Source organism: Mus musculus, chromosome 4 (genome assembly GCF_000001635.26).
Source record: "Mus musculus strain C57BL/6J chromosome 4, GRCm38.p6 C57BL/6J".
NCBI lineage: Eukaryota > Metazoa > Chordata > Mammalia > Rodentia > Muridae > Mus > Mus musculus.
This window is the reverse complement of record NC_000070.6, coordinates 83,415,564-83,430,999: the sequence shown is the minus strand read 5'-3', so window position 1 is coordinate 83,430,999 and position 15,436 is coordinate 83,415,564. Positions and strand designations below refer to the sequence as shown.

At 42.3% G+C, this 15,436-nt stretch overlaps 1 protein-coding gene across 15 annotated transcripts in view; it reads right to left on the bottom strand.

The window, feature by feature from the left end:
* Positions 1-15,289, bottom strand: part of Snapc3 (small nuclear RNA activating complex, polypeptide 3) — a 57,309-nt gene extending 42,020 nt beyond the window's left edge. For 11 of the 15 annotated variants that reach the window (XM_011250134.3, XM_006538369.4, XM_006538370.4 and 8 more), the window contains exons 1-3: positions 12,946-15,289; positions 12,217-12,294; positions 3,134-3,218 (exon numbers count right to left, since the gene is read on the bottom strand). In XM_011250134.3, coding sequence (XP_011248436.1) covers positions 3,134-3,218; positions 12,217-12,294; positions 12,946-13,247 — 465 coding nt within the window. In that variant the 5' untranslated portion in view covers positions 13,248-15,289. The remainder of the gene's footprint in view (positions 1-3,133; positions 3,219-12,216; positions 12,295-12,945) is intronic. The other 4 variants (NR_152449.1, NR_152448.1, NM_029949.4 and 1 more) reach the window with 1 other exon arrangement.
* Between the last annotated feature and the right edge of the window lie 147 nt (positions 15,290-15,436).

Here is a 15,436-nt window from a genome sequence, read left to right as displayed (position 1 = left end):
GCATTCAGGCAAAGACCCAAACATAAAATAAATTTAAATAATAAAATAAAAATAAATCAAAATGAATCAAAGACCTAACCTACAGACTAAAACTCTAACACTCGACAGAGAAATCAAAGGGCAATCTTTATAGTACTGGGCTAGGTAATAGTTCTTAAATATTCCAAAAGTCAGTAAACAAAAAAATTCATATTCTTGACCTCATCAAATTTTAACATTTGGCAACATCAAAAGACTGAAAAAGAATCTTCAGAAGGAGAGAAAACATGTTCAAGTCATAAATATGGCAAAGTGAAACCCAATAATGAGACGAGGTATTTTAACTGTAATGAATCAGAATAGATGTTTTTCAAAGAAAAGACAAATAAGCAGTGATTAAATAAAAAGATGCTTAGCATCATTAGCCACTAGGGAAATACACATCAAAATCACAAAATAAGGAACATATCTACTAGGGTTATTCAAAACAAACAAACAAACAAACAAACAAACATTATATGGATTGAAAAAGAGCTGGAAAAACTGGAGCATCACAAATTAGTACTGGGACTAGAAAGTGCAGCTCTTTCTGGAAGACAGCGTTGTTCATACGGAATCACCACATGCCCATAAAATGATAAGCAAAGTCGTCATCGTGCCGACAAGTTCCACCCAGGTGTGTCACTAAAGTAACACCCAGACACATATTTATACTCCAGTACTCTCAGTAACAATAATTTGTAATAATCAAAGGTAAAAACAGCTAAAAATTAACAGCGTATTAACAAATAAAATATGGTGTATTCATGTAACAAAAGATTTCATTTGCCCATAGAATGAAGTTCTAATACATGCTAAAACATGGATGAACCTTTACACTTTATGTTAAACAAGCCATACAAAAAGAAAAAAATAGCCGAGTGGTGGTGGGACCACCTTTAATCCCAGCACTTGGGAGGCAGAGGAAAGAGGATTTCTGAATTCAAGGCCAGCCTGGTCTACAGAGTGAGTTCCAGGACAGTTGGGGCTACACAGAGAAACCCTGTCTCCAAAAATGCAAAAAAGAAAAATATGTAAGTTCACTTACTCACATGAGGTATATAGAACAGCAATTTCATACAGACAGAACACAGACCAGAGGTTACCAGGGGAAGAAGAGACTAAGTCATTCCTTACTGGGTATAGAATTTATGTTGGCATAATAAAAAAACAGTTCTGGAAATAATGAACAGTAAACATTATCATGACTGCTCTTCCAGAGGTCCTGAGTTCAATTCCCAGCAACCTAGTGGTGGCTCACAACCATCTATAATGGGGATCTGATGCCCTCTTCTGGTGTGTCTGAAGACAGCTACAGTGCACTCACATACAAAAAATAAATAAATAAACCTTTAAAAACAACAACAACAAAAAAAATCAAACAAAAAAACAACAACAACAAAAAGCCAAAAAACCCCATTATCATGAATGTACCTAATGGTTGGCCAGTCAGTCCTTTTTACTTCTGAGACAGTGCCTCACTGTGTGGCCCTACCTAGAATTTGCTACAGGCTTGGCCTCAGACTCAGAGATCTGCCCATTTTTGCCTCTTGAATGCTGGGATTTAAAGGTGAGCAATACCATGCCTTGCTTTAAAGTTTTGTTTTGTTTTTTTAATTTTGTATTGCATTGTTTTCTCTTTTCTTTTTTTTTTTAAAAACATTATCATTCTTATTATCATTCTCTCTTTTTTTTCTTTTAAAGATTTATTTATTATTATATCTAAGTACACTATAGCTGTCTTCAGATGAACCAGAAGAGGGTGTCAGATCTCATTACAGATGGTTGTGAGCCACCATGTGGTTGCTGGGATTTGAACTTAGGACCTTCGGTAGAGCAGTCAGTGCTCGTAACCAATGAGCCATCTCTCCAGCCCCTTCCTTTTTCTTTTTTTATGTATATGGGTACTTTGCTAGCAAGTGTGTCTTTGTATAATGTACATGTAATACCTGCAGAGGCCCGAAGAGGGCACCTATCCCCCTGGAACTGGAGTGAGAAACCACTGTTAGCCACCATGTGGGTGCTCAGAATCAAAGCTAGGTTCTCTGGTAGAGCAGTCCATTTGAGCCATCACTATAGCCTCAAATACTTATTACATCGTGTGTGTGTGTGTGTGTGTGTGTGTGTGTGTGTGTGTGTGTGTCTGTGCATGTGTGCAAAAACATGCCACGGTGAGAGTGGAGAAGCCACAGGGAGACTTTTGAAGATTAGTTCTTTTTCTCTACCATGTGGGTTCTGGGAAGCTGACAAATTATGGGGCCCGGTGTCAGGTATTCTGCCTACAGTGCTATCTTGCCAGCCCGAGTGTCACTTTACTGAACCCTTGAAATAGGCAAAAATGTTTTCATTTTATTAATTTTTAACAATTTTTAAAATTTTCCTATTATGATCCTATGTTTCATTAGGGTATTTTCAACAAAGTTAATGTATAGTGTACTTTGAGTGTGTTCCATCCCCATATGCTGCCCTCCCAGGGGCTTGCTATGTAGACCAAGCTAGAGTGGAGCTTGCAGGGATACTTCCTGTCCATCTTCAGAGTGCTCAGATTACAGGCATGCACTCCATGACCAGTTAAAGTGGATTTTGTTCTGTAATTGTACCATAGGCTGAAAGGTGGAAGCCAACAGCTGCCCTTACACATTACCAAGTGCCCACAAGTGTGGCATGTGACTGCTTCTGAACCATCATGTCTTCTAGGGCCTCATTCATTAACACTTGCCATTTCCACTTTGAGTTTCATTCATGAAGCACCGAATTAAGAGTACCGTTTAAAAAGCTGGGCATGGTGATAATGCCCTTAATCCCAGCACTCAGGAGATAGACAGGTGACTCTGAGAAGTCAAGGTTAGCCTGGTACATAGCAAGTTCCAAAATCTGACGCCCTCTCGGGAAAAATTTATGTTAAAATAAAATCAGGAACAACAAAAAGTTCCAGGAACAGGGTGGTAGACAGGTGAATTTGGCCTAAAACTGACAGTGAGACTGAACTAAAGGGAAAGTCAGCAGAGTGCTAAAGGGGTCAGATGGGTGGTCCCTTCCGTTCTGTGGGTAATGCTCGGTTACTAACAGCCTATGACATGCCCTGGGAGCCGGGAGTGGGAGAGCTGAGACTTACCATTTCATAAGCAAATATTTCTTGTCTACAGGCGCGATCTATTGTGATGTTTTCTTCCCGATAGTCCAAAAGCCCCTTCCTCACACTGACAAGAGACACACAAATAAAATGGTCAGCATGCTCTCTACAATATTTACTTAAAATATCCTTTGAAAATGATTTTTTGCCGGGCAGTGGTGGCGCACACCTTTAATCCCAGCACTCGGGAGGCAGAGGCAGGCGGATTTCTGAGTTGGAGGCCAGCCTGGTCTATAGAGTGAGTTCCAGGACAGCCAGGGCTGCACAGAGAACCCTGTCTCAGGGGAATATATATATATACTTTTTATGTGTGAATGCCTGCATTCACACATGCCTGCCTGTATGCCTGTGCACCACATGTACTTGGTGCCTACGAGACGGAACCTGACCTCCAGCCAGGGCACAGAGAACCCTGTCTCAGGGGAATATATATATATACACTATGTGTGAATGCCTGCATGTACGCCTGTGCACATGTACTTGGTGCCTACGAGACGGAACCTGACCTCCAGAGTTGTGAGCGTCTATGTAGGTACCAGGAACAGAGTGTAGAGCAGCAAGTGCGTCTAACCACTGAGCCATCCCTAAGCCTTTAGAAGATTTAACACCTGTTGCTTCAAGCAGGGCTAGGAATCAAACCCAAAATTTCACATATGCTAGGCAAGCACTCTACTACTGAGCTACACTGACCAGACCCAATCTTTTAACTTCTCATTTTAAACTTCTTTTAGACGTAAATTACAAGAATAACACCAAGAGTATACTACTACTTCTCCCTCTCCACCAAGGTTCCTCCTCCAATGTCTTCTATGATCACATCATGAATTGAAATTAACATCAGCACAATGATTATCAGCTACAGATGTTTTCCAGATCACAACAACTCTTACTTTAGAGCTTTCTTTGTTTTCCTGTTCCAGAGTTCTATCTACAGGGCACTAGTTTTCCATTGATCTCTTTAAACCTGTTAGATTCCTTCATGATCCTGACACTGTAGAAGAGTGCAACTGATTCAGTTTACTGAATGCCCTTTAAGTTAGCTGACTCAGTTTAAATGTGACTGGCTTGAGTACATAGCATCTTGCTCAGACCATTTACAAGACTAATGCATCTGGGGGTGCAGCCCATCTCACGGGTCAGGTGTTACTAAGTCATGTTACTAAGGAAGCTTCCATCAGTTCGGTTCAGTTCAGTTCCGTTCTGTCTGCCAAGTGCCTCAACTAGAACAATACTTTATTTTCTCTGAAATGGATAAAGATTTGGAGGACGGTACTTTGAGACAATGCAAACACTGCTTCTTCAGGCAGGAATTTTAGCACCCATCTGACATCCCCACCACCATTTACTATGGTATATGCCTAATGGTGCTCTTCCCCTGCACTGGAATTCTATTGCGAAATAACCTGTCCCTGCTCATTTGTTCATTTCTATTTGTACAAATTCCACTCACTCATTTTATTCCATGGGTTAAAATCTACTATTATTTTGTTGCTCAAATAGTCACAAGTTGCTCCAAACACGCGACAGGCTCTGATTTTTTATTTTTATTTTTTTGCTTTTTCGAGACAGAGTTTCTCTGTATAGCCCTGGCTGTCCTGGAACTCACTTTGTAGACCAGGCTGGCCTCGAACTCAGAAATCCGCCTGCCTCTGCCTCCCAAGTGCTGGGATTAAAGGTGTGCGCCACCACTGCCCGGCTGATCTTTTATTTTTGATAGGGGAAGAGGTCACGCATTACTTGGTTTGTGGAACCACAGGTATTCAAAACACATTCTCTACTTTTCCTACCCAAACCTTGGCATTAACCCTTCAGGAACTTGAGTTCCTTTACTGGAGTGGGGTGTTTGTTTATTTTAAACCAAGGTCTCATGTAGCCCAATCTGGGCTTGAACTCACTATGAACTCTTGATCCTCTTGCCTGTGCCCCAAGCGTTGGAGTACAGAATACACCATCATGGAGACAGATCTAGAAACCAGTTCTAGAAACTATGTGCTATGATTAGCAGTTACTGCTTCTAAGCCTTTCAACTGAAGTAGGCTGGATGTCTGTTAAACCATGAATGTACAAACACCTGTTATTTTTGGTTGCTTGTTATGTATTTAAGATATGGATACTTGACAGGCGGAAAACCAAAAAAAAAAAAGATATGGATACTTTTATGTACATATGATACAGATGCGTGTGGATACATGTGTGTGTGTAGGCCAAAAGTTGACAGTGGGTATCTTTATCATGCTTCATTCTTTTAATTAATTCTCATGGCAGGGTCTTAGTATACAGCTCTTGCTAGCCCAGAGCTTGTAGACCATGCTGGCCTTGAACACCACACCTGGCTTCACCTTGTCATTATTTTTAAATTATTATTTTATTTTGTGTAAATGGGTGTTTTGCCTATGCACATGTCTGTATATCACATGAGTGCCCGATGCTCATGGAAGGCAAAGTACGCATTAGCTCTCTGAGAAACGGAATGACAGATGATTGTGAAGCGCCATGTGGCTGCTGGGAACTGAACCCAGGTCCTCTGGAAGAGCAGCCAGTGTTCTTAACCCAAGCCATCCTTCTACTGTATTGCTCTCAAGACCCCCATGTCTCTGCTTCATGCACACTGGGATGTGCACCACTGTCTCTTTTAATGTGGGCACTAGGGATCCAATTCAGACTTCATGCAAGCACTTTCCTGACTGAGCCATCTCTGAAGCCTTCTATTTGGATTCTTCAAATCCCAAACCAGATCACAAGACTCACAGACTCTCCGAAAGTGAGAAGGGTGGCTCTGAGAGCCGCACCTATTATCTGTTCAAGTCTAGTAATGGTGTCACTCAGCTTCCTGGGTGCTGATAAACAGTAACACATGAGCAGGGCCTTCTCCTCAGCCTTGCATCACCATCACCACGTGGACTCAGAGGAGCTCCCTGCATCCTCCTCAGGGCTGTGGACATTTGTAAAACACATGGGCTCACTTGCTGGGTTTCTGTATCCTATGTTTGTGTACTCAAATGCAGGCATACATTTTCTTTGTTGAAAACCAAGTGGGGAGGGAGGAGAGTGAGTGAGTGTGTGTGTGTGTGTGTGTGTGTAAGCCAAAGGGCAATTTTGTTGTTCCTTTGGAGCTATCTATTTTTTAAGTTTTATTTTACTTTCTTGGTTTTCTGAGATGTGGTTTCTCTGTGTAGCCCTGGTCGTCCTGGAGTTCATTATGTAGACCAAGCTGGACTCAAACTCACAAAGATCAAGCCGGGCGTGGTAGTGCATGCCTTTAATCCCAGCACTCGGGAGGCAGAGGCAGGCGGATTTCTGAGTTCGAGGCCAGCCTGGTCTACAAAATGAGTTCCAGGACAGTCAGAGATACACAGAGAAACCCTGTCTCGAAAACTACCACACCCCTCCCCCCCAAAAAAAAACCTCACAAAGATCTCCCTGCCTCTGAAGTGCTGGGATTAAAGGCGTGTGCCACCTCCACCCTGCTTAGTTTAATTTTTGATGAGGTCTCACCAGTCCAGGGTGGCCTAACACTCATGATCTCTCTGTCTTAGCCTCCCAAGTGCAGGATTACAAATGTAGCCACCACATTTAGCTTGCAAAACATTTCTAATATCTTAAACACATCCATATAGGTGTATATGGGAGACCCACACAGTAGAATAATGAAGCTCCGATGAAGGCTGAGTCAGTGCTTCTCAAGGCATCCTTGTGGATGAAGAAAGCCAAGCCACACTATGGGAACCTTGGAAGGAAGGTAAGCTGGATACAGCAGCTTACCAGCTCTTGTCTACAAACACACGCTTTTATCTATTCTGTAGAAATGGACCTTCGCAGTTTAACTATTTTTCTTTGCCAACTGGTACTCATTAAGTGTATAAATATAGGAGAGAACTTGTATTGCATGTAGTACTCTAGGGAAGGTTTTGCTTCCTGGCGACATGCTAGTTAGCTCAGCACAGTCCTAAAGTGCACACGGCTTCATGGTGTCAATACCCAGCTCTTGGCTGCAGCACCAAGCGCCCAGTGGCTTCCCTTCCCACCAGCTGCCCTCAACAGCTCTTCCTGGCACACGGATTTCTACAAAGCAATGTCACTGCCACTTAGTGAACAAGGGCAGGCCCTCTCTTAAAGGCTGTGGGTCTTAGTCTAGGGGAAGAAAGGAGCTCCCTTAGCACTCTCGCCCCTTACAGCTATCTGGTCTACCACCTAGCCCCATTCCCTTCGTTATTGTGTCAGCGCCTCACTGTTCTGACCCTTCCTCAGAGCTTTTTGTTTTGTTATGTTTCTGCCCAAAACCCGGGCTGTACAGGAACTCACTGTGTAGTCCAGCTGGTCTCAAACTTACAGGGATCTTCCTACCTCTCAGACCTAAGCCCTGAGATTACAGGCACGAACCACAATGCCCAGCCACAGTTAACAGTCCGTTAGATTAACCCTCCTCCATCAAGGTGACTGCTGTTTTTCCTTACTTGGACTCTGCCTGATATAGGAGATAAACTGCATAAGCACCCACTGACCTGGACAAACAGTGAACCTAAGCCATCTCCTGCAGGGGTGCTGGGTAGAAGTGAGGGAATGGGGACACATTAGTGGAGACGGAACAAGTGTGGCATGCTCGACTCCTCCTTGTTCTTATGCCCTAAGGTAGTCAGAGCAAATCAGTGCTTTCAGCTTTGCTCCCGACTCTGGAACAGGGGGTCAGTCAGTGCCTTGTGCATGCTCAGCCAGTGTTTTGCCACCAACTACATCTTTATTTAGAGGTCTTTTTTGAGACAGGATTTAATTCTACAGTCCAGACATGAACCTTTCCACCTCAGCCTCTCAGAACTGGAAGGGGTTGTAACTGTGGTGCACATACTGTATTTTCTTAAAACTTTTTAAGTGTAAATTACTGGTTCAGATCGCTTCCCCTCCTTTTCCCATTGTGTGTTTTTGCCTACTTCTGCCACATAAACATTCTGTCCATTTCTTTTCACTTTCTTCTTCTTCTTTTTTTGGTTTTCCAAGACAGGGTTTCTCTGTGTAGCCCTGGCTGTCCTGGAACTCACTCTGTAGACCAGGCTGGCCTCGAACTCAGAAATCCGCCTGTCTCTGCCTCTGCTGGGATTGAAGGCTTTCTATGAGTTTGAGCTCCAGTTTTACTGCACTCATCTCACAAGCTAACCTCAGTCAGTCTCTTCCTGCAGGAAGTTCTCTTTGGAGTCTCATTTCCTCCTGTGTCCTTGTGGTACTTGGATTGTTTTATAAGATTCCTATTTTAACAGTGCTTTTTTTTTTTTTTTCTGTCTTTCTGACACAGGCTAAGGTTTTACTTTTCCACAAAATCCCAGGTTTGGTTTACTTTAGTTTTTACAGTTCTTTGTTTACTCTAGGACGTGAGCATGTGGCCTCATGCTATGGTGGACGTAGGGAGGTCAGAGGGTTCGTGAGGCGCTGCTTCTCAAGACAAAAGGTCCCTTAAGTATAAGTTTTGATGCAACATTCTAGAGCTCTAGAATTTGCTCTAGAATGTTGCATCAAGAGCTCCGAATATCAATAAAAAGTTGAGAGGAAATCCCCATCAAGACTAGTCCCTTTGGTCTCCAGGGGCTGGTGCCTCTGCTGATAGGAAGATTAAAATTAAGCCAAGATGGGGAGGACATTGTTTGCCTGTGTAGACATCTCCACGCACAGGATTGAAGAAGTAAAAGCTCCTATACAGAAGGTTTCACATCTGAGTAGCAGAGTCGGTTCAGTAAAACCCTCTGATACAAAAACAAAACAAAAACAAAAACAAAAAAAACAAAAAAAAGGAAAAGAACAAAAGAAAAAAGTATTAAGTTTCACAAGCTGTTTGTACTCAAATCTATTTTCTCAGTTTCAGATCCTCAGCTATTTTATTGAGTGGAAAGTCTTGGACGAGAAGGGTTCAAGAAGAATAATGTTGCATTTCCTTATGTCTCAGGAAACACTTTTTATGGTAACTTGTCAGATTGTCTATGAACAAACCCACTTTTTTAGACATTGATAAATTCTTTTCTTCACGTGATATTTTATACAAGAACACTTCAGATGTGCTATTAGATGTGACTGATTTTAACAAATCCTATTAGATTTGTATCAGCTAGTTACATGTTCTATTCATAGTCTTTTGTGAATCATTGCCTTTTTGTTTTTAAAGATGGCCTATTTTGAGCCTTTGTATAGGTACATTCCTGTTTTTGTGATGACACAAAAGAAAAAAAAAACTTTAAACTGTCCCAAACAGAAAAATAATGGCTATCAGAAATGTTTTGTTTTAATGTGAGTTATCGTTACTGTATTTGTTTATTGTAAAGGTGGACATTTTAGCATTCAGAGCAGTTTTCAATAAAGTAATTAAAATTTCTTAAAAAAAAAAAGTATAAGTTTTGCCCCCCTGTTTCTTTTCTAATAAAGAAACTTCTTGTCAGGCATTGAAGAGTGAAGGAAGACAGATGTTAGGAAACCTTCACAAATGGACTCTTAACCAAGGCTGTTAGATCTGATGGCTAATGCATCTTGGTGGCTCAAAATCGACTTTTAAAACATTCCTAGTTTGGTTGACAGTTGTGAATCTTACAATTTTGTGGTTCTTTCTTTCTTCCAAAAATCTGACAGTTTGTTTTATCCTTTAAATGGTACATTAGAGCAGTAAACAGAGCGTTGTAAGCCAGACCAGCGAGGAGGATGGATACAAGGTTTGCGGGAACAGATTTTACCATTACCGTGGACGGTATTAATTTCTGATTGCAGAAATTAAAACCTGGTTTAAATAGTAAATACGGGGAGTTGGAGAGATGGATGTAGAGAAACATAAAGCTTGGAGTTCAAGTCAGCCTCATCTACAGAGTGAGTTCCAAAAAAAAGGAAGGAAGGAAGGAAGGAAAGAAGGAAGGAAGGAAGGAAGGAAGGGAGAAGCAATCTTTAACAACAAAAAAACCCTTAAATACTAAAGTCATTTAGCTTGTTATGATAAAAGGATGGCACACAGCAAGAACCAATTTCTAACGTCTGTCTTCCTTCTCTCTTCAATGCCTGACAAGAAGTTTCTTTATTAGAAAAGAAAAACAGTGGCAAAACTTATACTTAAGGGACCTTTTGTTTCTTTTTATATAGAGAGCCTGGAACCCATTCGTGTAAATCAGGTTAGCCTGCCCGGACTTTCTGGCAGTCCTCATTCCTAAGTCTCTCAAATACTGGGATTACACACATGAACCATCAAATGCCCTGGCTAGATTTTTATTTTTATTTTAAGTTACTGAATGAAAGAGTTTTAGGGAAGACAAACGTAGGGCTAGATTTAGACTTTTGCAAAACGTCCAACATTTTACAAGGTTATTAGGATTCATTTCTTAAGTTTTAAATACAATAGCTTTCCAACCCTAGCTAAAGAATACTCTTTTGTCAACACACACACAAATATACAAAAACCTGAACACATACACACACAAACAAAACATGAATACACAAATACATACATAAACACACAGTCAAAACATGAATACATAAATACACAGAAATATATACAAACACAAACATATACAAACACACCTCCTCCCTACAAATATTTGATGGGAATAACAAAAGGACTCAGGAATGACAGAACACAGTTGAGGCTGTTTAAATTAGTGGGCTACAAACCAGAAGTAATAAATTTCTAATATTATACATCATTGAGTAACAGTGCTCAAAATGTGTTAAGTAAGCAGGCTAAAATGGATCTGTAATAAGTGATAAGCAATCTGCAAAATGAAAGTAGGCATTTAGAAACTTTTACAAGTTGACAGCATTTTTATGTCTAAATTTTGCAATAAAAATTGGACTTATTATGTTAGCATTCTGGTTTAATTTTTCCTCTTTAGTAATTTATTGTTATTATTACATTTAAGAAGGGATTATTATTATTTTATTATATTTGAGACAGGATCTCACATTTAATTCAAGCTGGCCGGGAACTTAGTCTGGCCTTGACTTCATGGCGATGGGTTTAGCTCAGCCTTCCTGAGTGCTTAGCCACCGCCCCAGGATTAGGAATTGATTTTTATAGTATTTTACAAATAAAATGGCTCCATTGAAGATTAAAAATTAAGAAGCAAAATAACGGTGCTTGTTTCTTTTTTTCAGACATCATATAGCCCTGCCTGGCCTGGAACTCAGAGATCTATGTAGACCAGGCTGGCCTCAAATTCAGAGATCGGCCTGTTCCTGCCTCCCTGGGATTAAAGGTGTAGGTCACCAATTCCTTCCTTATCACCGGTATTTTGGGACACACTATCTGAGTATTTAAGCTTGCATTACAAATCTAAGTAGATAAAGTCTACATTAAAAAATCAATGCAAATTCAAATATGTAGTGGATATTAGGGATTTTGTGTTCTTAATGTTTTTCTTTAGATGTAAGAATATCACCCTGGGGCTGTAGAGATGGCTCAGTGGTTAAGAGCACTGACTGCTCTTCCAGAGGTCCTGAGTTCAATTTCCAGCAACCACATAGCGGCTCACAGCCATCTGTAATGGGATCTGATGCCCTCTTCTGGTGTGTCTGAAGACAGTGACAGTGTACGCATATACATTAAATAAATCTTAAAAAAAAAAAAATATCACCCTAATCCCAAATTACAGAATGGTACTTCTTTTGGAGCTACGTAACTGATGGGTAAATTAGCACAGTATCTGTGATTTACTGAATGGAAGAGCCTGGGGAAACACACACAACTGTATCCCATAGCCACAGAGCCACAGAGCCACAGAGCCACAGAGCCACAGAGCCAAAGAAAGGATGTCCAAATGTTTAAAACAACAACAACCACCACCACAACAACAACCAGTCATCAATTATCATTGAACTCACTAGGTAGCTAAGGCTAACCTCTAACTTACATCAGTTTTGACTCAGCCTCCCGAGGGCTGGGATTACAGCCAAAAGCCAGGACACCAAACTAATGGTTGAATTTTAAGTGGTGGAGTAAAACATTCAGAGTGTTCAGATAAACAGCAGAAAGACTAACTGTAGTTTAGTGGTAGGTCGTGTTTCATCTCCAGCACCAAAACAAATAGCATATAACAAAACAAAACTCATACCATAAAGTCACTAGGTCAGTGTTCTCTGGGATGACTTCCGGGTCTTCATCTTCCCCGAGGCATCTCAGTTTATCAAGGCTTAGAGAAAGGGAGGTTGGGAAAGGGAGAAAGGAAAAGCAACGATTTATGATCAGCCATGCATTTTTCAACAGCGGGTCAGAGCTTGTCCTAAATACATCATTGAATAATTAAGTCTTATGAAATCCAGCAGGCAGCTCAAAAGAGGCCAGAATTCAAGACAATGGTTTTTGTGCCAGTGTTATACCGAAAAGGGTGTATGTTCATTTGAGGACAGCCAGTACTGTCAAAAGGAGAAGGACCGCTACAAGTTAGTTTTTGTATTTCTATTTCCAGGTAAGAAACTTTTAGGGAAATTTTAGTAATAACATTTTCATGAGGACCGCTAGAAACCACGGTTAATAAAGGTTTCAACCCGGCTCTGTTTAAGTCTCCTCCATCCTCAGGTACTTCCATTGTCCAAATATCAATGACAGATATATACCGCTGTTACTTCAACAAGCACTTTAAAGATCAAGAATAGAAGTCTTTCGTGCATTTGTAGTGTCCCGTTACTGGATCCACCCCTCAGGAAAGTGCTTTTGGACCCAAGGATCTCTTCCGGCCTTCCGGAAAGGGTTTAGGGGGACGAAGGTTAAGGGTCTCCGAGAAGCGCAGGGACGAGGCTGAGCCCTGCGGGATCCACGCAAAACCCCGAAGCCGCACACTCACCCGCACACGACCCTCAGCTCTGCTGCTGCCTCCAGACTGCAGCCCAGATCGCTGGCTACTGCAGCATCCTCAAAGCCGTCGTTGGATGCCCCTCCGTCGGTCGGCTGCTCGGCTGCCTGCGGTTCGCTCAGCGACAAATCCTGGGCCCCTAGCCGGCCACGCCATAGCTCCCCAAAGGAGCCCACATGGAACACGCGCGTGTGCAACTCGGGAAGCTCGTATTCCGGAAAGCTGCTGTGGCTCGCACTGGGGACTGGGTGCTGTGGGCCACCCGCACCGCCGCCCTGCAGGTCCTCCGCCATGTCAGCCACGATCCCTTCCGGCAAAAGCTGGCGAGAGGGCGTCGCGGGGCGTGACGGGATTTGTAGTTTTGCAGAGCTCCGGGGTGGCGGGCGGTTGCGCGAGCTGTGCTTCAGAAACTACATTTCCCAGCAGGCTGGCTACCGCCTGGGCGCGGCTCGGTCGCTGTGGGCCGGGCTGGATGCATTGTTCTCTGGACTTGTCCGAGGGCTGTGCGGCTCGCTGTGTTCCGAGCTGATCTGGTATTGGGACCCACAATTACCTAAAGACTCAATCATTGGGTCCCCATCTCATAGTTTTCTCAAATCTGGTTCGTAGGGGCGGGACTTTTGTCCACTGGTTTTGCGAGCTGCTCTGCGGTTCCTCCTATCCTAGAGAGAATCCTGAAGGACAAGGGGCACTGAGACTGGTTCGTCCAGAATCTTCTGAAAGGCACGGTGTGTGTTTGTATGCGTGCCTTTGTATACCTACCTGCACGATAGAGCTTATCGAACGTCGGCTATGCAACACACAAATTCATTCTTAGCCATATGTATATATTTTGAAAAGTCACCACTTTTCCGGGGAGAGAGCCGAATGTGATTGTTAAAGGAGTAAACCGGTAAACTAGGAAATGGAAGTAGCTTGAAACCCAGTGAGCCTAGATGTTTCTGAAGCTTGGCCATCGCTCAGCTGTTCCAAATATCATAGCAGGGTGTGCTGAACAATCCCTGGCTTGTATGATTGTCCTGTGACACATGTTGTATAATTCAGCCATTGGAACTATTCCTTTAGTGGCTTTTAGTATATTCACAATGGGGCAACCATTAGTTTAAGAACATTTTCACCACTCGTGAAAAGGTTGCTTTTAGTTATGACTCCCAATCCTTCCAACTTTAGCCAACACTTTTCAGGCTTTACGTCTGTAAAGGTTTGCTATCTGGGCTTTTTGAAATAGGATATCACTACGTAGAACAGTCTAGCCTTGAATTCACAGCCGCTTCTGCCTCCTGAGTCCTGGGATTAAAGGTATGTCCCACCACACCCAGTTTATTTTCTACATGTAATATAAATGTAATCATATATGACCTTTACAATAGGTTTCTATAATATTGTACAATATTTTTACTTTGCAGCAAATTTCAGTACTTCATCCCCCCCCCCTTTTTGGTTGAATTTAATTGTATTGCATGGATATTATATATTTTATTTATTGAAACTCATTGGATGGACTGGGCTGCAGCTCAACTGATAAAATACTTGGCTCACATGCATGAAGTCCTGGGATCAATAATCCCAGCACTTGCAAGGGAGAGGCAGGAGGACCAGAAGTTCAAGGTCATAATCACCTTCAGAGGGAGTTTGAAGCAAGCCTGGGATACAGGAATTCCTGTCTCCTAAACAACAAGCAGGACTGGAGAGATGTCTCTCAGTGGCTAAAGAGCTTCAGCTTCTCTTCCAGAGGACCTGGGTTCGGTTCCCAGCACCCGTGTGGCAGTTCTCAGTGGTCTATAACTCCAGTTCCAGGGCCTCTTCTGACCTCTTTGGGTACCAGGCATGCAATAGTGCACAGACAATATGGGCAAAACACCATGACCAAAGCAACTTGGCTTCCATATCACAGGCCATCAGCAAAGGAAGTCAGGACAAGACTCCAGCAGAGCAGGAACCCAGGGGCAAGAGCTGATACAAGAAAAAAGAAAAATGCCGAGTTAACAGTTCAACTAAAACAAAACAAGGGGTTGAAAGATGGCTCAGTGGTTGAGAATACTTGCTGCAATTCCAGAGGACCGTGGTTTAGTTCTCAGCACCCACATTCACTCACAACCTACCCTTTTTTCATGTTTACTGCTTTCTCTTCCTGCTCGGACTCTTTACAGTGCCTCTGCTGTACTGTTCGTCAAATCTACAATGAAAGCCTTCTTTTTTAACCATCTCTTTGGAGCTGTCATGTCCTCGTTTTTTACACCTCTCTCTCTTTCTTCCTTCCTTCCTTCCTTCCTTCCTTCCTTCCTTCCTTTCTTTCTTTCTTTTCCCAGATACTTGCCAAAGCCTGGGCATATTTCCCATGATGTTCTGGGCTTTTTTTTTTTTTTTCCCTCAGGAGCAGTCCAGTCCCCTGCCCCCACTTCTCCCCAGCTTTGGTTCTGTGTCTAACCTCCACATGTAACTCAAAAGGCCTGGCTTTCTTTTCTTTCTCTTTTCCATCTTC